The following is a 27,221-nucleotide window of genomic DNA, read 5'->3' as shown; positions in this document are numbered from 1 at the left end:
GGTGATGACTGAGGCATTACAACACCAGTCTATACTTAACTACGTCATGCGCGTAACTGGCCACCAGCCGAGCTGGAAATTTCAGCACGTTTTGCAAAGATTTACAAGATTCACCATGATGAAAAATTTCCGTTCCAAAGCTAATTTCACATCAAATAAGTTTGTTTCTTAATTCTGTGTAATAATTTGTATGTGTCACCCGACTTTTAGTTAAAACTTGACTTTTTCTCTCAAACATTTTCAAATTCAACCGTTTAATTATTATTCTCTACGAAAAATTGGAAGAGAAATAAGCCTGTAAATGAGGTATGCAAGCTAAATTAAGTTCCTAATGAGTTCATTATATCAATATGATCAAATTGTAATAGACAGAGGATACTGCAGTATTCTCATGAAAATTGTGTTTCTTTTAGATAGTCCTGAATAATTTTAATTACAAAATTTGAGATCAGTATTTTATCCAATAAAAATTTTACTAGTGAAATAAGTTGTACAGGAGAACAGTGAATAACTACAAGAAAAGTCAAAAATAGATTTTTTTCCTTTGTACGATTTGCAGGAACTATTTATTAACAGTACAACAACACAATTGGAATGAAATTACAGTCTATTTCAATATTTTATTTAATTAAAGTTCTAAATTTATTTTGTGCATTCCAATGTTTATTTCTACTTTAAATTGGAAAATATACTTCGCTGACTGCAAGAAAAAACAATTTACAACACGAGATGATCATAAAAGAAATAACTTATGGTAGTGACCAAACTCGGACATAATCGATCTGCAAGGCGGCATCTTCATCATGCCATGTCGACTGCCAGCAACTTCTGCCTTCCCAGAAGTCTCTCTTTGGATGTGGTGAGCCTCCTGACCATGGCTTACCACATGGATTGTTTGGAACGCCATCTGGGAAGAAACTACCTCCTACAGCTACGTTCAAGATGAAGTAGAACTAGAATAGAAAGAGGAGCAATTATAAATATTATGTTGTATTTACTCTTCAAGTTTTAAGTCTACACAGGTTTTATCCTTAAAGTAATGAGACTGGGTCTGGTAAAAGTAATTTATTGATATGATCGGTACATATTGTTAAAATTGTTCAAAATAATCTCCTTGGGCGTCGATACATCGCTGCCAACGCTATTCCCACGCTACAAAGGCTCCCTGTAAGTCAGCTGCTGTAACCTCTTTCAGCAAGTTTATGACAGCCCGTTGGTGGATGGCGGGGACATCGTCGGAATGGTGACCTTCCAGATTTCTCTTGAGCTTTGGGAACAGAAAAAAGTCTGGTTGACTCGCATTGGGTCTGTATGGTGGCTCCGGTAAGGTTGCAACCCTTATCCGGGCCAGGTAGATAGACACAACGAATTCAAAAATAATGTTGTGAATCGTTGTTTTGTACATGTTGAGGTCTTCGGCGATTAATCTTACACTCAAACGACGGTCGAAGTCCAGGAGATTTTTCACTTTATCCACATGTTTGTCCAAACCACTCGTTGAAGAGCCTCTAGATCTCTCCATGCCCTCTTGAACTCACTGAACCACCGGAAAATTTGGGCCCTGACAGGGTGTCTCTTTTGTAAGCCTTCTTGACCAAAGCAAGCGTCTCGGAAGCGGTTTTGCCCAGGTAAAAGCAAAAACATAGCGCTGCTCCAGCGAATACTCCATTTTCACGTTTTCTGCCATGACAAAAATTCAAAAACAGCTTTTGCGGCACGTGTGATCCTCAGTGCGTCCAAGCTCGGATGCGACTGCCGCCCGGTGCGTTGCTTAGCTTAGACCTCCACCACAAATTCCTGCCGAGGAGCGCGCTGCTGGCGACTGGAGCGCCGCGCGGCAACCAGACTCATTACTTTACGGACAAACTCTGTAGATTAACTGGTCTAAAAAAATTAATTAATCCTATGAATAATTTGTAAACGTACTTTTTTATTTACTGCGTATATTTTTAATATATAATTAGCTGTATTATTTCAGTGTGTCCTGACACCTTCCTCAACAGATCTAGATAACTAACATACAACTTATCTCAATGTTTTTAAAATTTCATCTTGCATTATTCAGTGTGTAAGTAACCAACGATGAGGTCAAACACTTGATAATATGATAATATAAACTTCCTGCGCTTCAATCTTCCTCTTCGAAGCGACTTTTTACCGTTAAAGAAACTTAGACAGAGCTCTTATAGAAAGATTTATGTAATTTTGAGCTAGTTTGTTAGAAACATGTAAAATTTCTACACATCTATTATTTATTATTGCTTTGTATTTACGTATATGTATCTGTTATTACTTTTCTTCTATCGCTGATACACATGTTCTTAACAATTACATACTTATTACTCAATATTTGTGAAAAATTAACGGGGAAAATGCCATTTTCGTTTAAATAAATGTAAAAGCATATGCACGAAAAATGCATATTCTATTCTAATATATAAAATTGAGAGTGACTATGTTTTTGACTTCGTACCTCTTGAGCCACTCGACCGATCTTAATCAAATTTTCAACATAGATGAGGTTCGGGCCTGGGAAGGTTTCTATTATTTCTCTTTGAAAATATATATATATATATATATATATATATATATATATATAGATAGATAGATAGATAGATAGATAGATAGACAGATATTTAAAAAAGATCGAAAATGACCGATGTTAGTATCGAATCCATAGTTTTCGGGGTCGCTGAGACGAACAGTAATGCCGTTTAAATCCAAACTCAGCCTCCATTGCTCTTTATGTCGAAAATGAAACATATTCTCCCCGCGCGAATAACGGGTAATCTGCTAGTAACCTATAAGAACATTAGCCTGGTCGAAACGCTAGAGTTCTATGTTGTCTTGTACTAATGCAAAACTTTGATCATGAAGGCATATGATTAAATAAAAAAAAATGGATGCATGTGTTGGCATTGAGTTCTACAAATACCTTGAAGAGCAAAAATAACTAGTGCATCTATCACTGAGGAACTCAAGGTTTCTGAGAGTCTCTGTTTTCGAACCATCAGGAGAATTGTCTAAATCTTTGCTGTATTGCACGACAATATGCAGATAATATCTATAAAACCATAACGAAAGGCAAAATTGAGGGCAGGAGAAGACGACGAAGAACCCTTTACAGATAATAGGATAGATAAAACCACTGCTCGCTTGATGACCACTTGAATTTGGACTTCTTTTCTAAGAGAATCTGAAAGTGTTCAATTTTCCAGTAAAGTTTTTAATGTGGGCTCTTAAGTAGAAATAAAGGCCTAGAAATTTTCAAGGTTATTTTTATTTTTATTTTATTTTATTTTATTTTTTTTAATTTCGAATCTTGTTAGCAGTGTTTGGTGAAATTTTGATTTCTTTCCCACTGACCTTGAAGCTCAACACATTAATCTCAGTGTACAACAAGTGGGTCTTTTTCGGACTAGCCCTGAAATCATGTTTACGTAGACGCTGGAAGAGCAACTCCAAATCTGAGAGTTGTTGATTAAATGCAGTAATGCATGGTGGTAAACCTTCAAGAAGCATACGTACAGATATCGTAGGTTGAATACTCCGTCACGCAACGTTGGAATTGGTACGATTTCCTCGTATGATTCATCTCAAAAGTCATGTATTTTTGACTCTTGAGATGTAGTAATAGCTGAAAATAACTTTGCTTGATGTCGATTGAATTTATGCAAGACTTTCCTCTAAGCATGTGTAAAATATTCTCCATTGATTGAAAATGAATGCTGAGATATTTCGTGAATGTATTAGAATAGATTTTCAAATTTAAAACCAAACGGGACTCAGAAATATGTGCTTTGCGCACTATCAAAAGTAGCGAGGAGAACGAACTATCGCTACTTTCTTTAATGATCTTAGCGTCTAACAGCTGTTTAATTTGTAAGTCTATTTGCGGTCTGACTGCTAAAGGAGTAGGCGATGACCTTTAATGGAAATTAGCTGTTTTGTCGATACGTATCTTATATTTCTGTTCTTTAGACAAATCCGGGTTAATATCAAAGAGTTTAATGTCGAATAGTGATGATGTCTTTTCTAATCTTTCTTGAATTTCTTGCTCTGTCCCATAGGTTGTTTTAGTTGTTTTACTATTATTTATAGGGTGTATTGCCTATTTTTTGATTGGCCTGCATACTAAGATTCTGTAAATCTCCTTCCACTAACTGGACAATGTGATGGATTTGAGATTAACAATGTGAGCTTGTTTCTCGGTAGTTTACTTTGCACCTCTGGTGCATGGAGTTCCGGGTTCAAACCCTGCTCCGCCAAGTGAAGTTTGTGGTGGACAAACACCGTGTGCGTGGGTTTTCTCGGGGTTCTCTCGTTTCCTCCCACTTTCTTCATTCCACCGTTTCATTAATTTCTCATAATCACCGTCTCCTTTAGCCTAACCGGCATAATCGTGGGACATAAAACTAAAGATTTCATTTTTTCTTGACCCGACTACGGTAAGTCCTATAGTATTAGAGTTGTGGACCTTTCAACTTCATTTTTTCATGTTTTCGGCAGCCTATAGCTCCGAAAAGACACATTTCTGCATCGAGGTTGGTCTATACTTTTCGTCTTATATTGGTGTCAGGAAATGTTGTCGGTGTTGTTTTGAAACATCCTGTAAATGAAATGAACAGTTTCGCTGCTGAAAGGGACGCTAAACTAAAATCAAGTCAACCCTTGAGTTTTACGTCCCACGGTTATGCCGGCTAGGCTAAAGGAGACGGTGATGATGAGAAATGAATGAAATGGTGGAATGAAGAAAGTGGGAGCAAACGGGAGAACCCCGAGGAAACCCACGCTCACGGTGTTTGTCCACCACAAACTTCACTTGGCGGAGCAGGGTTTGAACCCGGGACTCCATCCACCAGAGGTGAACGCTCTACCACTGAAGCCCCTCACTTGAATATATATATATATATATATATATTTGGTCTAGGAATTAATTCGTGCGGGTGGACAAGAGATGGCGCAACGAACGGAGCGTCCCACAGTTCCGTGTATCCACACATGTGTTGCAAACCCCTGTCATCGCGTATCGTTCGTAGTATAGGGCAGTGGATTAAAGCGTCAACAACACCAGTTTGTAGTTAAGTGAACATGGCGCAATTTGTGCCTGATAAAGTGTTTTTGCGGGGTGTCCTGCTGCATTACTTTAACATGCAGAAAAGTGCGACTGAAAGTCATCGTATTTTGGTGGAAGTGTATGGTGACCATGCTCTAGCTGAGCGAACGTGTCAGAAGTGGTTTGCACGGTTTAGAAGTGGTGATTTCTGCTTGGCAGACCAAGAGCGAGCTGGACAGCCAAAAAAATTTCAAGACGAAGAATTGACAGCATTGCTCGAGCAGGATTCGTGTCAAACGCAGGAACAACTTGCAGCAGCATTAGGTGTTGATCAAACAACAGTCTCCAAACGCTTGAAAGCCATGGGAATGATTCAAAAGATGTCACATTGGGTTCCACACGAATTGAAAGACAGAGACGTTGAAAGACGAAAAACCATTTGCGAATTGCTGCTTCAACGACAGAGCAGAAAGGGGTTTCTCCATCGAATTATTACGGGTGATGAGAAGTGGATCCATTACGAGAACCCTAAACGAAAAAAGGCCTGGGTGATACCAGGTGAACCAGGTCCATCACAACCAAAACGAGATATTCACTGTGCAAAGGTTATGCCGTGCATATGGTGGGATATGAAAGGTGTGGTGTACTATGAGCTGCTGCAACCGGGTGAAACTATGAATGGAGAACGTTATCGACGACAATTAATGCGTTTGAAGCAAGCTCTGGCCAGAACACGACCAGAATGGAAGAACAGACATGATAAACTTATTGTTCAACATGATAACGCTCGCCCACATGTCGCAAAACCGGTCAAAACCTATTTAGAAAATGTCGGATGGGAAGTTTTACCCCACCCGCCGTATTCACCAGACGTTGCTCCTTCGGACTACTACTTGTTCGATTGCATGAACAACGATTTGATTGGACAGCGGTTTACTTCTTCAGAAGATATCGAAACATGGGTCTCTGACTGGATCGCTTCCAAGGATGAGGACTTCTTTCGCCACGGAATCCGTACATTGCCTGACAGATGGGCGAAAGTGGTAACTAGCGATGGACAATATTTTTCTTAAGGTATTTATGTATTTTGTGTTTGTACTACAGCTTTAATGTGTGCGTACCAACCGCACGAATTAATTCCTAGACCAAATATATATATAGTAAATGCCTATTTTTGTATATCTTGATCAAGGCGGCTTAAAATTCCCGAAACTCAATACCGTGCGCCGCTATAAAGAGTTATAAGCTTACTTACTTCCTTATCAAAAGGTGCTACTAAAGCTCCTCCAGCCCATGGGTTTGGACCGCCTGGGTCGTTTTCGAAGCCTCCTAATTGCCAGAATCCACCTGCAGGTGGAGTGACTGATCCAATCTCCGCTCCATCAAAATAGAAGGTAATAGTATTTGGGTTCCAAGAAAAGCCATAAGTGTGAAAATCAGCTGCGAGGTCTGTGCCAGTAACTTGTCTGCAAAATTACAAGAAAGGATTTATGTTGCCATTGTAATTTTGCTATATTTTCATCAAATTAAAGATTTATGATAATTGTAGAATGCAATCCACTTTTTACCTTGTCAAGTCATTTCCTCCATAATTATGAATATATTTGAGCGAAAAATGTATAACTGAACCGACTTACCACGCTTGTGCGTTTTAAACTACGCTATCCAGTCCAGTCTCTGAACAGATTAAGATTTTACTATACTCCGTCCATTCAGACCACTCTAACATCTGTTGTTCAGGAGAGAAGACTGAATAGAATAGTATCTAGCTTATGACAAACCATGTTCGATTTCCGACTAATTTACATGTTTGAACCTTTGAATTTAATCAAATTAATTTTAGATTTTTTAAAAAAAATCTAAATATTAAATAAATGCTCATGTATATTCCTGATTTTGGGAAAATTGATGCCTTAAAAAAGTCTGTTCAGGTTTACAACAGTTCGTCAAACTAATAAATACGAGGATAAGTCAATCAAGTTGGTTAGCAAATACTCGTCAAAACGGCCAATTACAATGTAGGGCTAATGTTGGCCGTCGGTTAGCCTACGGTTTCCCACTGTTGGGCCTCTGGCTGTGCTGCTGGGGATAAGACACATTGGATGTACAATTTACTTTCGTAGAAATATTAAAAGGAAGATTATAATTTTTTGGAGAAGAACATGATCTACGTATTTCCCTTTTCTACGCGCCCTCTCCAATCCTTTCATATTAACATGTTACCAAATATTAAAGGGTAAAATTCAATCTGGCCCACGCTGATCAGAACTCAGATCATATAGAATTTTAGAATTTGAACAGATCCGTATCTAATAAAATTTGAGCAATAACGCAAATAAGTCTTATTACTGGTTTCCTCAAGAATATCATTTATATTATCGCTTTATTTTTAGATTTACAAATTATGATATGCTATGTCTGTCTGTCTGTCTGTTGACAGGTATCAGATAGACTATGCTTCATCTGCTGTTGTTCAGAGGAGGGAACTTGTTAGTATAAAATCTAGCCTATGACAAACAGGAAATCAAAAATCGATTCCCGATCCTTTCGTAATTTTTCGAAGCACAAACAGTACGAGAAATCGAATAGAGGTTTCTTGGAAGCGATTCAGTGTCCCAGGAATAGCCTGAATTTCTTTCCTTAACATCTATTCAAACCAGAAGTGGTGCAGATCTACTGTTTGGGGTTTAGACACTTGTTGCTATTGTGAATAACCGATAATACGGTAGATAGCGACAAGCAGTTGTTTGATATGGACAGTATCGCAAAACTAAGTTTCATGTTCGACTTTGTTCCCCCATTTCAATTGGAAGTGATACAAATATATTCTACCACTCGGTTTTAATACTGCTTCCCGTAGGGTGGAAATACACCCTAATATATATATATATATATATATATATATATATATATATATATATATATATATATATATATATATATATATATATATATATATATTTTTTTTACTTAACCAGGATTCTTGTCTCAGCTTTCTTTCCTTTCCAATGCAACCACCTACGTCCAAAAACTCCATGCTTCATTGGTGAATAGAAGGAATCCGGCCCTATATTTCGGAAACCGATACCTGGGGACATCAGGCCTTGGGCTCAATTTGTGACATCACCGCTGTGCTCAGGGGACCACGACCTTTCCATTACCACCTCCCACGTTCAAGAACTATATATTTCATTAGTGAATAGAAGGGACCCAAACTCGAAACTTCGGGGCCCAATTCCTGGGGCTTCAGGCCCGTTTTCTGACATCACCGCTGTGTTCAGGGGACCATTATTTATCGCCACCACTCGCGTCCAACAACTCCATATCTAACACTTTTTTTCTTTTTTTTTTTTTTTTTTACCCATATGAGAATCAGCTCCATGCTCTTTATATGTTATCGATTGCACATCACATTATTGAATACATAAATTATGGACGAGATTACATTTTCGAGTTAATAGCTTACATGTAATTTTGAGACGTTTTTATTGTCTTATTGATTTTTCAATAAACCAGGCTACGGGTTGGGCAGGTTCTCCTTTCCTTAGTACCTCTCCTTCGCAAGCCCTGCGGGCCCATTAGTTATGCCACTGTTTACTATGAATGAGAACGGAGTTTTGAATTAGTAACAACTAATCGAGCAATATCTTAAGTGATTTTGCAGAGGGCAGAGTGCACTCGGAAATTTCCAGGTATCCGGGCGGCCCAGTCCGCCTCTACGGATTCCTTCTCTCCTTATGTTGTTTAGACACATCTCATGCTTATCAGTGGCTATTTTGTAATTTTTTTCACTGACTTTTTGTGGCATATGTCCGAATGTTGTATTTATATCCTTACGGTTATAGAAACTATGATGATATGAATTCGGTGTCCGACGAACAAGTTCCACCTCTGATCTTCAGGCATGTAGTCAAATTGGAGGTTCATGAGGTCAGACTCTCCTCAAAAAATAAGGGAAAAGGGGGACACTAAGATTAAATATTTTTTTAAAAAAAGCGACAACAGTTGGATCCCCCACCCTCGAAATGAAGTTTCTGGCTACGTACTACATGCTGATCTTATCCCCTGTTGCAACCACAAGTTATATGGATATACTACTTAATATTTCAGAACTGAATTCGCATATTTTGAAGTCTAGAGTAGTTATTAAATGTGAAACGAAAATCATTTATTATATATATGTGTCTAACTGTATATATATATATATAGTTAATCAAACTTACTTTTCCCAATGAGTTCTAGGATATCCGTTGTATGGCCAACGTGGACCCCAGTGAAGAGTGGAACCGTACCACTGAACACCAAGATTTCCGTAGTTTTGGTTTCCACGACTTTCCATTATGTCTATCTCTCCAGATGCTGGCCATCCGCCGTAGACGCTGTCCCTAGGAAGCATCCAGATAGCTAAAAATAAATAAATAAATAAATAAATAAATAAAAATAAAAAGTTTAATTTGTAAAAAAGAAAGAATATAATAATAATAATAATAATAATAATAAATATAATAATAAATGATTTTAAAATATAGTGTTTGCGGTCACAAAAAATTCTGTTCAAGGAGATGTAGGTTCAACTGAATAATGTGTAGTAAGCAAATCGATACCCTACTTCTTATTTAAACAAAATCTCTCATGACACGAGTTAATGCTGATAATTCCGTATGTTGAACTCGGAAATATGTGTGATAATTTTATGACTGGGAAACATACATTTAAACTATTTATAGTTTGTTACATTTAAGTACTTGTAGAAACGGCAGGAGTATTCCGTTACACCTTAAAGGAAAAGTTTACAAAAGAGTAGTGAGACTTGCGTTCAAGGATGTTATAAAATAGAGGATCTGCCTATACATATCTTTTTCATATGAACTCAATGAAGCCAAAAAACAACTGAGCATCGTCGGAGCCGGCACGTCTGATTGGTTACTCTCGATTCCGCCATGATTGTTAGCTCGAAACATTGCGATCTTAGTGGCGCGGAGTGGGCAGAGTAGGTGTGGCGAAGCTGTGACGTATGGCTTCACGATTTTGTTGTACGGGCAGATCCTCTATTTTATAACATCCTTGCTTGCGTTATTGTATAGAACGGAATGTTGGACAACGAAGAAGAGAGAGGAACAGAAGTTAAATATGTTGCAGAGATGAAGATGCTCCGATGGATGTGTGGAGTGATGCGGAAGGACAAAATTAAAGAACGAAAAGATTCGGAGAACAATAAAGTGAGACCAATAGTAGAAAAACTGCAAGAAAGTAGACTGAGATGGTTTGGGCATGTAAGAAGAATATCTTTGGAGTACGTAGCTCACCGACTAGATGCTATAGAAGTGAGTTCGAAACGAGCACGAGGCCGACAGAAAAAGGAGTGGGAAGAGTATGTGAAGAAGGATATGATGCAGCGTAGTGTCACACAGCGGATATGACACAAGATAGAAACAGGTGGAGTACAGCAATCCGAAAAGCCAACACCAGCTAACTGAAAAAAAAAAAAAAAAAAAAAAGATTTAGAAGAAGAAAAAAATGCCTTGTAGTCTGTATCTCAGGGAGACGTTGATAAAAAAAAAAAAAAACTTCCTTAATTGACTTCACGTACTATCTGCGGTTATCAATGTTCAGGACATTTCTACTCAGTTTGTCGTTCGTGAGAAATCCAACAACGCAGGCCTCGACATGTAAATACTCTTCTGTGATTGAATAGGTGCCCGCTCGCCAATTTGATTTGATCGCTTACTCTCATTATGTTTTCTAATTCATTTTCTCTAATTCTTCTGAAAATTTTTAATTCAGTCCAAGAGAAACGTAGCTAATGATCTTCATCCCACCAAGACGATGCAGTTATTCCATTAAGGACATGTGAAACAGCATTAAAATCTGAAATCAAGACATCCCACTAACAACAACGGCAAGATATCTAGGCGTTCTGCTGCACAAAAGACTCACTCTGAACACCCACGTGCAAAACATCAGGAAACGATCCATACAAATTATCCTTGCTCTAAGCCAAGTTGGACGAAATTCTATGATGAGCTATAAAACCAAAACTTATCTCTGCAAAATGGCCATCAGACCTACACTCCTATATGGACACCCTCTATACCAGCGTTTCCCAACCGGTGTGCCGTGAATGGGCCGCTGGTGTGCCGCGAGGAATCGAAACAAAATTACTAATTTTATAGCAATCAAAATGCAAAAGGTAGGGAAAAATGTATATTTGTATTTCACATTATTATGAACTTCTACTATGAATCTACAATTTTAAGTTTCATACCACTATTTCGTAACTTGAAAATTTAAAATATCATTCAATCCTTTCGATAAATTACCTACATTTGAGTTTTAAAAGTAAAAGAGATTTGTTTGTTCGTTCGTTATTTAGTGATCTTCCTTCTTAGTAAAAGGTTGGATAGTTTTTTTTTTTTAAAAAAAAGCGTATTTTTAAAAACCGAGTCCAATATTTCATTGCAATTGTTTTCTATTTTTAAATTAAAATGAAAAATATGCATAATGATTTATCATGGGGAAAAAACAGTGATAGTGCTTTCTTCTCTGTAAGAAGGAGATCAATAATCACAGAAAAATACCACAGTGTTTTATATTTACAGATAATAATATCTCTAAGTGTGCCGCGAGAATCCAAGTAACACCCGTAGTGTGCCGCAAGTTGAAAAAGGTTAGGAAACGCTGCTCTATACGCTTTACAAACATCGACGATGTATTAAGAACAGATGACTAAGGAGGATCTTTAACAATTACCAAGGCGATGTCAGCCCATACTACAAACAAATAAAACTTCAACCCATCAAAGACGTCATCATCAAACTCAACCGAAGATACAGAGGCAAAATTCTCCATAAGCACTTCTTCACTAAATGTAAGACAATTTCACTGAGGAAGATATAACTCTTACAGATCCTCCCAAAACCTTCCTTAACACTCTTCTAACCATCCAATAATAATAATAATAATAATAATAATAATAATAATAATAATAATAATAATAATAATAATAATAATAATAATAATAATAATAATAATAATAATAATAAAACATTCTTTCAACTACCTCCAACATAATCTATGCACGTTTCTCCACCTGATTATACTCTCACTTCTCCACCCATGAACACTCACGACTACTCAAAATATCCATTTTCCGACTTCTTTGCAACATATAATACACCAAATACTTTTTTTGCTTTGGACAAAATCGCACATCATGCTAGACATTCTTTTCTGCAAATGCAGATACTTTTTTTTTTTTTTTTTTTTGGTTTTAGTTGGAATCTTGCTTCTGATGAGAGAGATCCCGTGTTATAGATATTGTGCTGCCAAAATGTCTTGAGCCGTGGCAAAAATGCGAACTAAAGCTCACACCCCGACACACCCACGCGTTGAGCCAATAAGGGTTCAGCAGCTGCTAAGCGAGAGAGCCTTAGCGAAAGAGAGTGGAATTCCTTCAGCCGATAGCAGCGCCTGAAACGGAAGACTAGGTGTCAAGTCAATGTGGTATATTTTATAGCAATGGTGGTCAGTTTGAAATGAAGACTGGTCTGTAACTCCAGATATTCTTAGCACCCTCTGTCTGCATGTGATTCTGAGCGTTGTCTTAGGTATACTCAGTCACAATTAGGCCCTTGGAGAATGAGATACTTTTTTTTATTCACAATTATTTACAGAAGTTGATATTTCATCAAAGGATCACTGTGCAGCCAAAGATGATAGTGATCCTGCCTGTTCACTCCACTATCATTAGTTAAACGTGCAAAGCACAACGGGGAAGGGAAATAGGAATTTCTCTCTTCACGCCAATCCCTGAAATCATCACTGTTCTCGTCCGTTTCAACACCCGGATAGTGTAAAACCGCACTTAAATCTAAACATCAAAACTGTATCAAAAATTACACTCTCATTTCATTACCTGTCCAACAAGACACTTACCTAGAATTGTTCCCACACTATTACATTAGTGCCTACGTAAACGTCACATATTTTTCACTTCTTAATTTCCTTCCATTCTAACTTCAAAATTCCGACTAAATTTGAAAATTTTTCAGCTTTCCTATTTGTAGCATTCCAAGTTCCTATTTTGTAACTAAGGTGGTGGAATATTTTGATTGATATTTTAAAACATCAATAAGGGACCGCGAAGGCTCAGTGGCAGAGTGTATCGTATCCTTGCTTCGATCCCAGCTCGCGCCAAGTAAACCTTGTGGTGGACAAACACCGTGTGTATGAGTATTCTCGGAGTTCTCCCACTTTCTTCATTCCACCATTTAATTCATTCTCATCTTTGTGAGAAGATCAATAATCAAAGAAAAAATACAACTGTGTTTTATATTTACAAATAATAATATCTATAAGTGTGCTGCGAGAATCCAAGTAACACCCATAGTGTGCCGCAAGTTGAAAAAGGTTGGGAAACACTGATCTATATATTAAAATACTAGGTTTATATGTTTGTCTCCAATCCTTTCGACAATGAGATCTCGAAAACCACAAGTGCTAGAAACGTACCGTTTTCGCTGATCGATTCCAAATTTTGTATAGATTCTCCAGTTCTAATTGAATATTTTAAAACAAAACGTAGCCATTATTTCCTTATTACATTTTGTAGGGGTACACTGAAAGTGCCGAAATTAAAAAAAAAAAAAAAAAAAAAAATTAGCTGAACCTGCGCTCTCTACACAGCGCAACATTCGCATATGAGCATAAATCTCCTTCTCATTCCTTACAACATCTGTACATGTCCCTTTACACACACAAGTGAAAGACGTATTGATTAAAAATAGCCAAGGGGTGTCATAAAGGAGAGACTTTTTCGATCATTTTTTTCTCAATATCTCTCACCGTTTGCAAGATTTGATCCTACTTCCGATTGGAGTTACTAATTCATGTATGACCAGTGTTTTCTTTCTTCTTGCATGCAGTATGTAATAAGCAAATACGTTACCTACACAATTAATTATAATGTCAGTTATATATGGTGTTCATTGGGCAAAACACACTAAAAATAAAGGTTCATCTTAGACTGGAGAAATGGTTATCCTTCCTTTTTCATTAATACTTGGCCATGAAACAAACGCCTGAGACATACAACCCCTATATACAACAGTGTGGTGTTGGAATGTATAATGCGTAGGATGTGATGCTTTAGTTTTTTTTTTTTAATTTCAACACTTCCAATGTGCCCGTAGAAATGTAATAAAGAAATAGTGGCAATGTTTATTAAACATTTAATTAGAACTGGACAATATACATGAAATTTGCAATCGATCAGTGAAAACGTCATCTTTCTAGAGCCTGTAGTTTCCGAGATCTCATTGTCGAAAGGATTGACCATAAACATATAAACGTCCACAACATATAGTTTAAAGAAACTCGGAAGATGGCAGCACAATTCACCTGCGTTGATTTTAGAGAAGGCTTATTAAAATACAAAGGCTTTGAACAATAATTTTAAAACATAAACTTTATGAAAATGATGTATTTAACTAATTTATATAAAGTACACATACTCAAAAAGTTATGTTTGTCTCTGTCAAACGTGAAATCACACATAACCGTAAATGAAAGATTTGAAAGCCAAAGTTATAGGTTGGAGCTCAGTTGCTTTTAATTGATATTGTAGCATTTTAATAGATAGATATAAATAATATATAGCATCATATCCTACGAATTATACATTCCAACACACTATATTTGAATACAGGTGTTGTATATCTCTCAGGCGTTTGTTTCATGGCCAAATTATAATGAAAAACGAAGGACTTTACAAATTTGGCTATGAATGAGCACAGCACAATCTCACTGTATCATGTAATATATGCTGTCATTAAAAGAATAAATAGCATATTTCATGTATGATACAAACTATGTATAAAATACGTTTATTTTGTGTTTTCGTTAATTTACAATGTATGAGTATTTTCTTATTATTCTTCTAATGTCTTGCTGAACATTCATTTTGTTTACGATATTTACAAGAAAAATGCACATACGTAAGATCAGAGTTCTTCGATATCAAACTCCAAAATAAGTCTTACTTATTATTATTATTATTATTATTATTATTATTATTATTATTATTATTATTATTATTATTATTATTATTATTATTATTATTATTACATATTTAGATTTCATTTTCGGTGCTGCAATATTTCGATATTTTCAATATTGCGATAGTTTTCTATATTTGATATGTTTCGATATTTCAATATATCGATCAGGTTTCGACATTATTCAATATTCATTTTTGATATCTAAGTCCGGATATCGCACATCCGTAATTGTAACTCTTTTGTCCCATCTCCCTTAACTCCAGCTACTCTTTTCCACGTTACTCGTATTACTTTCTCGGGCCAATAGTTTCTCTCAAGATATCCGCTTCCCGTGAAACGAATGGGAATATTTTATAATAGTTTACGAACTCACGGTAGATGGTCGATGAGCTGTCTACGAACTAACCGTTATTAACTACCTATTTTATTTAAAATAATAATAATAATAATAAGTTTGAAGCATGATTGTAACAAACAGAAAAATAAAAGTAGCACGAGGGGGCACCCGGGTTTGAACCGGGGACCTCTCGATCTGCAGTCGAATGCTCTACCACTGAGCTATACCCCCACGCCATGAGAAACAACTGCGGTTAGCTTGTTCACTCACCAGCATTAGCATGTTGTTGACCAGGCTGCAGTTCATTGTGTTTTTCGCGCTTGCGCATACTGTTCAGTCAGAAAACAGGTTTTCTGATAACTCTAGCCACTTTTGTAACAGAAGAAAATGAATAAAAAAAAAAAATGGCATATGGGAAAAAAAATGGCATATGGGAAAAAAAAGATAAACATTAGGAATAAGTAAAGTGTAAAAACTATGGGAAATTTCGAAGTGAAAAATGCTGAAATAGGGAATACACACACACATACACACAAAAAATCAAAATTATTTTCTTAGTTCAGGAAAGCTGAAAATATATTTGGCAATACCGGCACCGTTAGTCTATGATAATACTTAGTAATAGTGTTGGTTGATCATAGTTTTATGCTCCCCACGCACGTAAACTCATTGGGAATCCCCAGACTGTCATTGCTAAAGTAATCAGTGGGCACGTAGGCAGTATTAGGGCGTGTTCTGTAGCGGATCAAGCCCAGGGGCGGATCCAGGACGGACTTCTGGGGGGGCGGTCGGTAGTAATACTGCTACTTAGAGCTACTTTTAAGAGCTACAAACTTTTTATGGATGGGTTTATTAATATATAAAATAAGAAAGTTTCCTCTTCTGGGGGGGAGCGATCGCCCCCTGGATCCGCCCCTGCCCCCCGCAATTTCTTGAATGACAAATATAATTGAAGCTATTATTTATATATTTTTCTAAGTTTATAGTAAACTCATGATACACTTATCATAATCTGGGCTCCGGCTGCCCCACAGTTTTTACCTTTTAGATCCGTCCCTATAGTTCTGTGGTATTACGTGTTAGTTACAGTGAGTCAAATTGTACTCTCAGTAGATCGTAATGTTCGTTCTTTTGTATTATAATTAATATGTATATAGTGGGCTAAAATGTAATAACTTGGTATATACTTTATAATATTTATTGTGTACATGAGTCATTCTTGCAATACAAGTAGATAATAGAAGAGATGATAAACAAAGTACATTTAAAAAAAGAAAAAAATCGTAGTGGCTTGACGACAGTCGATATCAGTAAATAAAAGTGACAGTTTTTGCTGGTTGTTAGAGTTTAGCGTCCCGTTCAGCAGGCAGTCTCACTTTTTTCTTTCTTTCTTTTTTTTAAAAATATATAGTTTAACCACAAAAATATTTTAAACTTTGGGAAATACATCTGTTTGGCAATACTTTCTTTAAACAATAATATTCTAGGCTTTATATAATTTCTCATACCCTACTGTTTGCTTTGGTAAGATTATATTAGGATCATGCAATGGGCCTTATAATATTGTATTGTCAATATGTCCGTCTGCCCGTTTTCCACAGGATAATTCTTGAATAGAAACGAATTTTCGCTTCTTCTTCTTCTTCTTCTTTTTTTTTTAGCAATAGATAACTAGAGCGATTATCTCGTTCCGTTAATGGAGTCAATGCTCTAACATCTTCATAAGTAACGGTGACTAACGTGGCTATCCATATCCATTTAAAATCTAGAACATTCCCTAGTTTTTATGTAACCCACACAGTATCAAAGATATGTTGATTGCTTATACTATCCCATACATTGATTTTGAGTTTAACGTCCCTTTCAGCAGCGAGGCTATATGAGACGGGACCTACTGATTAACGTGGAATCCGAACCACATGAACTCCCGCCAGAAATCGAACCCGGGTCTCTCACGCCAAAGGCGCGTATGCTAACCGCTTAGCCACGAAGTATATTGAATCGAGTGATTGATTTTACTGTCTTCATCAAAGTTTGTTATACATAGTTTTAAATCTAGAATGAGCAGCACGTAAGCCGTGCCGTGCCCGAACCATTCCTCTGCCATGCTCCGTCCATGCCACAGCCGAGACATTCACACATATCATTCCTTGCTGTGCGGTGCCGTTGCTGCTTTCTACAACATTTCCCAATTTCTTGTAAACTTCGTGTCTCTTCGTGTGCTCCGAAGAAAGTCGAAGGATTGCGGCCAACGAGCAACAACCGGGCTAGTTTCTCTTTAAGGCGATCTGTCGGGGCACGGCACGTCATGTGTGAATTAGAAAAGACACTCCCAATGAACTTTCAATCTCAAATTCTGAAAAGAATCTTCGTGGACTACGGTACGGGAACGGCACACTACGTATGAATTAACGTTTAGAAAGAAGAAAAGTGGATCAAATGTAAAGAAAGTAAAGAAACCTACTGTATGAAAACATATACGACTCACATATTGGCCTATGGTTTCTTTAACAAGCAGCACTACTGTTCGGAAACGAAAAATATAGCTTGTTGTCACCGAAAGTGATAAAATTACTTAGATCACTCATTAGGTTTAGTGCGTCCTTCCAACTTCTGAGTTTAGTCAGAATTTTTGCAGTTCAGGAACCGTAATGTCAATTTCGGGGATCAAGAGTCCACATGCTGATGAAAGAATGTTTTTTCATTTGGCAAAAAAATGTTTGGAGATATTTTGGAAAGTTATTTAACCATACTAGTATTTCCCAAGAGACGAGAAATAAGTTTTTTCTGATCTCGTCTTTTAAATTTAGTGGAAGTCTTGTCTCAATTCTCGAAAAAAAAAATTCTCCTCTCCTCTCGAATTTTTTCCCACGTCCTGTTTCGTAAATTTATGTACAAAATTTACGATCTGATGATTAAAAAAAAATAATCTCGAAGTTATAAGAATTCTTCTGCGACACGAAAGGTCATGAAGGTTCCGCGATACGTATAATAGGGCCCATACACTATCAGTTCTAACTGATCAGTCCAACTGAGCAAGAAACTGAGTTAACCGATCGTACGATGAACTGAACTGATAGTGTGTGGAGTACCGTCAGTTAATGGAGTTCAGTCCTGCACTTCCTTCAGTTCAGTTGATACTTCCTCACCTCCAGTCTCCAATTTCTGGGATTCGTTCACTTTCCGCAATTCCTTCCTAAATGCCGACCGTAGGTTGTCCAGCATTTTTAATAACATTATCGTGTGTTGCCTGAAGTTCCAATTCTCTTAATTTTGTAAGTAACCCATAATATGCCTCCCTTCCTTTATACCTATTTGCATAATGCGCATGTGTTGCATGTTCCAAAGTTCGGGATGAGCACGGTGGATTTCAATAAAAGCCAACAATACCTGACTTTTACTAGTTACCATGATGACAGGACCTGAACTGAGATAACTGTGTGTTTCCTTTAGCTAATAGCACAGTTATCGTAGCAAAAGACGGTTCGTTTGTTCAGTCCAAAATAACCATTCTTTAGTCCAAATAACTGACTGAACTGAACGGATTCGTTCAGTTCGCACAGTTTTTCCTTCAGTTCTGACGTCACGTCAGGTTTTCCTTCAGGTAAACTGATAGTGTATGGGTTCCTTAACAATATTTAAACACCAATTTTATTATTGGAGTGTATTGTGTAATGGCTTGCCTATCATCAAACGTTGAAAAATGCTGTTTATTGTATTTGTACAATAACATTATCAATGTATAGATTTTATGCTATAAACTACATAAACTAAAACAAAGTTTGAGATAAACGACTTGAGTGCAGTAGTATTACACACGAGACTTGTGAAACGTCTCGTCTCGCTTCGAATTTGAAAAGATAGTGTTTTTTTCTTTTCTTTCTTTCTTTTTCTTTTTTCTTTCTTTTTTCTTTTTTTCTTTTTCTTTTCTTTTTTTTTGAGACGAAAAATTTCCTATCTCATGCGCAACGCTAAGCCATACACACTTAGCTGCTCTAAAACCTAAATATGGCTTTTAGGTTAAGAAATAATCACCACCACTTATTATCGTAACAATGGATATTCGCTTGATGGATTCGCAGGGCAAAGTTAATGGTTCTTAGTTAATCTATGACGTTGTCACGTAGTGAGTTTTTTTCTATTCCCTACAGTGACTGAAGGAGGCCCCGAAGGTCAGACATTATATCTATAACAGTTTCACATTATGTTGACCTGTAAAATAGTTGTCTGTTGTCCATGGGCGCCATTTTTAGAACACCCGATATATATGTTCGCTATGTGGAAAGCTTGAGTTGACATGATTTTGAGTTTAACGTCCCGTTCAGCAGCGAGGCTATATGAGACGGGACTTACTGATTAATAAGGAATCCGAACCACATGAGCTCCCGCCGAGAATCGAATCCGGGTCTCCGACGCTAGCTATGTGGATGGCGTTCGCACTTTTGGCATGGGATACCCGAGTTCAATTCCCGTCGGGAGCCTATGTGGTTCAGATTCCACATTAAGCTGTAGGTGCACGTCTCATATAGCCTCGTCACTGAAAGAGACGCTTATTGTTAAATTCAACAATAAGTAAGAAAAGTAAGTTGTCTTTTACCTGGCCACAACCAATCTCCTCTAGGAACCTTAGCTCGTATTTCAGCCTTTCCATATGTGAAGCTAAATGAGTTGACAGTCATCAGTTTTGCTGATTGCACTGGGTTGATAATTTCATCTCCTCCAGTTCTAAAAGAAATAGAAGAAAAATTTTAATTAGATATACAGATATATATATGTATATAGAAATCTATCTATTTCTAACAACTGACAACTTTCCTCTTTCCATTTTTTCGTATGTACGAGGAGGTTTAGTAAATAAGGGACAAGGACCATATAAGGGATAAGGTGTTTCTTATATACATATTTATGATTTCCCGCCAGGTAAAAGCAGGTTTATGTTTGTTAGATGACGCCTCTGCAACTGAAGGTTGTACTGTAAGTTATATGAGTAATGACATAGAAGCTGTTTTGGAGTAGATTGTAGGCGGCTCGTAAGGGAAATCGCACTGGTAAAAAATTAAAGTTCTATGGCTTGAAACTAAGGTTTTAAAGGTTTTATAATGTATTAATTGTTGCATAACTATCTTCTTTCAGTTTCAAGCGAAAAAAAGCTTTATTTTTTTTTATCGGTGCCATTTACCTTATGAGCTGCTTCCCCGTGACTTTTTTTTTTTTTTTTTGAGTTGCTAGATAACGTTTCCTGGAAAATAGTCAACACTAGTTGCGTCATTTCGGTTATCACTTGGTGTTAAGTTTTCTAAAATTAATATATTATTATCTTATTGAATAAAATGTATATACAGAATCCTCTAGGGAATATTGAAGTGTTGCAGATTTATAGTTAAATAAGTAGAACATAGCTACATAACAGCCGTTGTTTCAGATATGAAAAGCAATACGGCACTAAATGTTCAAATTCTTCAGCCTTCCATGCAGGGGCGTACGCAGGGGGTGGGTCCTGGGGGCCCGGACCTCCCAAAATCCCGACCTTTTGTAAATGTAGTTTACTTTTAGGGGCAATTTTAGAAATTTTCATAAAATTTAGCCTCAAATTGTATTTAGATCCCCCCGAAACGCTTTAGACCCCTTGTGAAATAAATTCCTGCATACGTCCCTGCTTCCATCATGCATCAATACCAGTACTGAAAGTTTGTTGCACATTGCGTAAACAGAAAAAGAGTTAATTTTTCATTTAGTAATATTCAACTTGTATAACTATGTAAATTCTAAATCTGCAACGTTTCAATATTCCGTACTAGACAAGACTTTTGGGACACCCTGTATATAAATATCAAACTCTATTAGGGAATTGCTCCCTCCTGTACCACAAAATGATGACCCTGGTCAACAGATCTAATGTCATGACAATATTGATATGAGAAGCATTGAACATATTTACTTTATTATAAATGAAGGAATACTTTCGTGCAGTGTTATGGAGGAACTAAACATCAAAAATAAAAGAAGTATATGTTTGAAATGGAACAACAAGGGTCTATCACAAGTTAGTTATTAACATTTCTGCTTTAGAACTAAGGAAGAACGTTTTACACACTTGTTAGAGCTGTTTTATCAAATACATGGAAATAAAAAAAAATGTCATTTTTATTTGTTTGTTTTCTTTAATCACTTTGGATGTGGATTTGAGTTTTGCGACCCTTTCAGCAGCGAGACTACATGAGACATGGACCTACAACCACGTGGAATCCAAATCATCTTTTTTTCCCCTTTTAATCACTAGTAACAGTACTGGATCAGTAATTTTTAATCATTAATTCAAATAAGTCATATTCAGTATCAGATGATTTCGAGATGGGATTTTATTTATTTTTGCGTTATAAAGAAAATGATATATAATAATTAAGGTGTCCTTAAAATATTGCATTAAATGTTCATGGCCATAGTATGCAAATTATTTTCTTATGTTGGTGATAATTCCTAGAAACATTGAATTTTTGCTTTTCTATATATGTATATGCTGACTGAAATATGACAGTTCTCTATTTTTTTTTTTTTTTTGTAAGGACTATTAAAATTAATTCTGTTAAGATTATTCAATAGATCCTCGAAAACTTTTCAGTTTTTACTAATAATCAGTATTTGAACAATCATTCGTTACTTGGACCAGAGATGGAGTGGGTCAGTGGGTCGTAGGTCAACAGGACGTGACCCACTCTAACCCACCGACCCACCATGACCCATTACGTTACTCTGCTCAATGTATTGTAGACAATATCTTCTTTACACTGCTGAATTTGTGTATGTTTTACTTTCAAGGCCTCAATTTTTCTTTATTTTTCATTTGTTTCTATTTACTTACCTGAGAACTTCAGATACTTTTGGATTTATATGTGTAATTATAATAATAGCGACATGACTTACTACTTGGTTTTCGAGACACAGGCAAATTTTACACTGATTTTTTTTTTTTTTTTTCGTTGGTCTACTTTACCTTGATTTCAGACTTTCATTCCATTTTCCACTGAAAAGCTGTAATTTAACAAGGAAGTAGTTATATATGATAATTAAATTGAAATGCATCGTAATTTTGGCCCATGACAAACACTTTACCATTTTATATCGTAAAGGTCAGATTCACCAGTATTGTAACAGAGCGGTGCTTGAGCGATTGACCGTAGATATTCTAACTCCGATTAATAATTTCACAGTCTTGTTTTATTACAAGTGTAAACTCTTTAGTCAGTGGAGAGAAGAGCGTGGATCATAAGTCAGAGTTGAAGATGATGGATTTTGATGCATTGTGGGTCAGAGTTGGTCATGGTGGGTTAGAGTGGGTTATAGTGGGTCAAAGTGGGTCGCGGTAGGTTGTAAGTTAGTGGGTCACGGTGGTTGATGGGTTAGTAGGTCATGGGTCAATTTTTTATTGACCCACGCCATCTCTAAGAACAATAATTCGAATCATTATTTATTATTCGTAATTTGTACAATTATTCGAAAATTGTTTGTTAGACGAACAATTATTCGAATCATTATTTGTTGTTTGAACAATTATTCGATTCACGAATTTTATTCGAATATTCAAATTATCCATTTTCCGAATACTGAATTATTTGAATGTTAATAGGACTAATTAAATAAAAAGTCAAATTACGTAGAGAAACACGGATAGTATTTTTTAAAAAAATAGATTGACTTTTTTTTACATTTATTTGTATATGTAAATACATAATTAAAATAGAAAAAAAAGCTTGAAAGTACTTACGCAATACATTCTGAACTGCACCCTTGGTTTCCAAGATTTAGAGTTCCGTGATACAGGAAATCTTCTCCAAATTCATCGGCTGTAAACGTCGGTTTGATGTAAAGAATTCCATCTCTCACGTAACTAGATTATTAAACACGAAATTACATATTAATATAATGAAACTATAGGTTAAATTCTATACAAAATTATCATAGAACTTCAACAGATTCTACGAATTACTCGTATAAACAAAGTAATAAATTATCTAATGTTTGAGTTTAGCGTCTCTTTCAGCAGCGAGGGTATATTGGAAATGGATCTACAGCTTAACGTGGGATCCGAGCCACATGAGCTTGAGCCTCTCACGCCAAAGGCGTGTACACTAACCGCTTAGGCTCAAGGAAGCTCAATATATTATCTGAAAAACTAGAGAAGGATTGATGTTTAAAAAAAGACAGCATTAAAATTCAATTTTAAGGGCGGCACGGTGGCTTATTGTGGTGTTATTTACACGCAACAACTTTATTTGATATACGGTATGAAGATGCTATTTTTGTTTATTGATTCATACTTTGCGTTTTAATACATGTCACACAACTACACATTGCCGTACTTACGTTTGCAACAATATATGTTTATGTTTCATATTATTTGATTTGTCTTTCTAAAGCGGTTTTGCACAGAATATGACCTTGTATTTTTGTTCACATAATAATGTCATCCTCTGGCAATATAATTAATACATTTTCATATCACTTTTCTCATTTTCTACGAACTGAAGACATGATATACTACTGTAGCAAGTAATTTCATATAATTTTGTTCTTCGTGTCAATGGCGTTTGTTATTCCTCATAGCCCCTTCTTTTTCCGGCCCCAGGTAAAAGTTACGCCACTCACTTCAACGATTAAACACCACTTTTATCCGCTCTGGTACATCTTTCTTAACGTTTAAATGCAGTTTTCAAACATATTCACTCGCAACACAGCCGAAAATCCACAAAATATCAGAGCACCAGCTTTCCCCTTACCCCTCTATATCTCCGGATCGGTTGACATCGAGGATTTTTTCCTCTAATGGAATTCATTGTTCACTAAAGCACTTCGATTGCGCATAAATTCGTCCACAATTTCGTGTCACACTTGAATCGGTTTCCTTGTTAGAAGCTACCAGAATTCTTCCGTGTCACGAGAGCTTCAGGAAAGGTGTGATATAACAACATTTAAACCATATTTATTATTGGAGCATATCGTGTAATGACTTGTGTATCTTTAAATGTTGTAAACTGCTCTTCATTGTGTTCGTACAATTACTTTGTCAATTTATTTTTAAATATGAAGTATAGGATATAACACTAAAGCAGTGTTTGAGATCTAACATGAACATTATCATGTTTCTTGTCTTGTCTTGAATCTGCAATGGTATTTCTAGACTGGACTGCCGTCTCGTTTTCTAGATGAGATAAGAAATTTCTCGTTGAATTGAGTTGATTTTGAGTTTGACATCCCTTTCAGCAGCGAGGCTATGTGAAATGGGACCTCCTGATTAACGTGGAATCTGACCCACATGAGCTCCCTCCGGGAATCCAATCCGGATCTCCCACGTCAAACGCGTGTACGCTAACCGCTTTACCACGAAGAAGCTCAATAAATTTCTTCTGTCTTGAGAAACCTACACTGACTGATCGAAGGCAGCGAATCGAGTGTCAACAGAATTTGAAAGAGATTCTATTTTCTGGAGTCAATTCGATTTGATTCACCAGCGTAGTTGCCTAACCGCTTAACGAAAATACCTACCATTGGCAATCTTAGGTTCAGATTACAAGTACTTTTGATATAATGCCTATTTTTCAAGTAATGATATATAAATATATTATTTTTAGAATGGTATGAATAAGATAAGTATTCTACAGATAATATGTTTGCATACTTTCAACAAGCATCCATGCAACAAACTGCATCTTGTAAAATACTCATTTTTAAAAATAGGAATGATTGGTGAATTTTTATTTATTTTTAATGAAATTTTCAATATACGAATTTGACCTTGAAAATTTAAATCTCGTTCTGGTATAAGTCATTAACTCCTTGAATCTGAGTTTTTGTACTTTAATACAGAGAATTGATCATCTTAAGAATAGTGATATTCTATGTAGAAATAAGAACACATCATAAGACTAGAAAGGACAGAAACCGTATATTGGCATTAGTAAAATGTCAAATTGATTTTAGCTTTCTAACTTTGAAACAGTTATATCTCAAAACTAATATTATAGACTTAATGACTTTTGCAAAAACAATGACGATATTTCAAGTGGCTAAAAGATTGACTTGATTTGACTTTTAGTTCAGCGTCCCTTTCAGCAACGAGGCTATATGAGACGTGGACCTACGGTTTAACATGGAATCCGAACTACATGAGCTCCCGCCGGAAATCGAACCCAGGTCTCCCACGCCAAAATAAGAGGGAGAAAGAAACTTCTAACATTAATTTCAATGGTTTCTGTCCTTGGAGAGAGTGTATACATTCTGGTAACCTATGCAGAACACTCTTTTGATAACAAGAGAGTAACTATTCTTTCCGTGGTTTTCAGGTAATACATCATGTATTTTTTATGCCAATAATACAATAATACCAATGAAATGATTGTCAGTTTACAGTAAGATAAACACAAACAATAGAGAGAAATGTTGAACTCTTGTCGCGAAAACTTATTTTAATCATAAAGTATTTAATAACTAATACATATTCTATACCTGTTGCGTCTGTCGTTCCTATAGTATTGGAATTCTCCATTTCCATTACCGGAAACAGTCACAGCATGCGTCCATCTTGATTCGTCCAGAGTATCAAAATTCTCTTCAAATATTACTTGTTGGGCTGACGCTGACACAATCGTCAGCACCAAACATAGTGCTTCGAGGTAAGCCATCTTCTGTGACTAACTGGCTGGTTTATCCAGTCAGTCTAATCTGAAATACGACGAAACGACACAAGATCTCTTTATATATGTGAAGTTCTGATCCTTGTAAACTGCATGTCCTTGTTTTTCTTCTAGGAAACAATATAAGGAAATTGCAATTTTACTTTTATTTGAAGGAACAAATATATATATATATATATATATATATATATATATATATATATATATATATATACAGCAAATCTGTAATGAACTGTTTTCGCAAAACAGTTGTGTAACTTGACTAATAAAGTAAACGAAAATTATTTGCTAAAACGTTGCCTTCCTTGAACTTTGGATTGGATTTCTACGTTGTTTTCTATTGTAATGTATTATAAATTGACAAGAGACTCAAAGAGAAGCATTATGTTGCTATCTGTATTCCTGTTGATCTAAGTCATTACGAAGAACCATGAACAATATGCAGTTAATGAATGTATTGGAACAGGTGATACAACAACACGTGTGCTGGTAATTATGCTCGTATTCACATAAAAGTCGAGCCTCCAATATCTTTTTTTGGATTTGTTCAATTAATAAAGAAAAGCTCAATCTTGCCTACATTCGAGTATTGTTTACAACTAATCACTGCTGCAGATGCTATATTTTGAATGTTGTTTTTCTCGAAACATTTCATTTCGAATAACTCCCATAATCAGTTTTTAATATTACTATTGGTCTTGTTCAAGCTTTCTTGGATCGTCTACAAGGAGCATTAGATCTCAGCGCTATGGTGATGATGAAGACAAGTAATATGCAAAAATGTATTATCAAATAGATATTTTAAAAATTAGATCGATTCTTTCATTCAAGCAGTTCAGCCAGTCATGTTTAACTCTGTGAATGCACTTTAAAATACCTAGATATATTATTTTTTAGCAATCGGAGATTTTTTTGGAGGGGGCGGGGAGAAGAGAATACGACATTACATTAGAACGTATTGTAACGAGTGGAGCATATTGATGGGACATGATATGTTTTTAATACAGCAAACAATAACAGTCATACATGTTTTTCATATAGCTTAACAGGAAGTATAAGGATGGGAATTCCTTATATCTTTC

The 27,221-nt window shown here is 36.1% G+C and overlaps 1 protein-coding gene and 1 non-coding gene across 2 annotated transcripts; both read right to left on the bottom strand.

The window, feature by feature from the left end:
* Window positions 1-528: 528 nt before the first annotated feature.
* On the bottom strand, window positions 529-26,246 carry LOC145662180 (beta-1,3-glucan-binding protein-like). Its single transcript, XM_081727513.1, has 6 exons — window positions 25,952-26,246; window positions 23,214-23,336; window positions 20,049-20,176; window positions 9,280-9,460; window positions 6,312-6,522; window positions 529-953 (listed from the first exon to the last, which is right to left on the bottom strand). Exons 1-6 carry the CDS (start codon window positions 26,125-26,127, stop codon window positions 750-752), a joined length of 1,023 nt encoding a protein of 340 aa, XP_081583639.1. The 5' UTR covers window positions 26,128-26,246; the 3' UTR covers window positions 529-749.
* On the bottom strand, window positions 15,611-15,682 carry TRNAC-GCA (transfer RNA cysteine (anticodon GCA)). The gene has a single exon. It is a non-coding gene; the product is annotated as a tRNA-Cys (tRNA).
* Window positions 26,247-27,221: the final 975 nt, after the last annotated feature.

The sequence above is a fragment of the Thermobia domestica genome, chromosome 10 (genome assembly GCF_964235325.1).
Source record: "Thermobia domestica chromosome 10, izTheDome1.hap1.1, whole genome shotgun sequence".
Classification (NCBI taxonomy): Eukaryota; Metazoa; Arthropoda; class Insecta; order Zygentoma; family Lepismatidae; genus Thermobia; species Thermobia domestica.
Note: the sequence above shows the minus strand (reverse complement) of the source record. Positions and strands in the feature narration are given on the sequence as shown.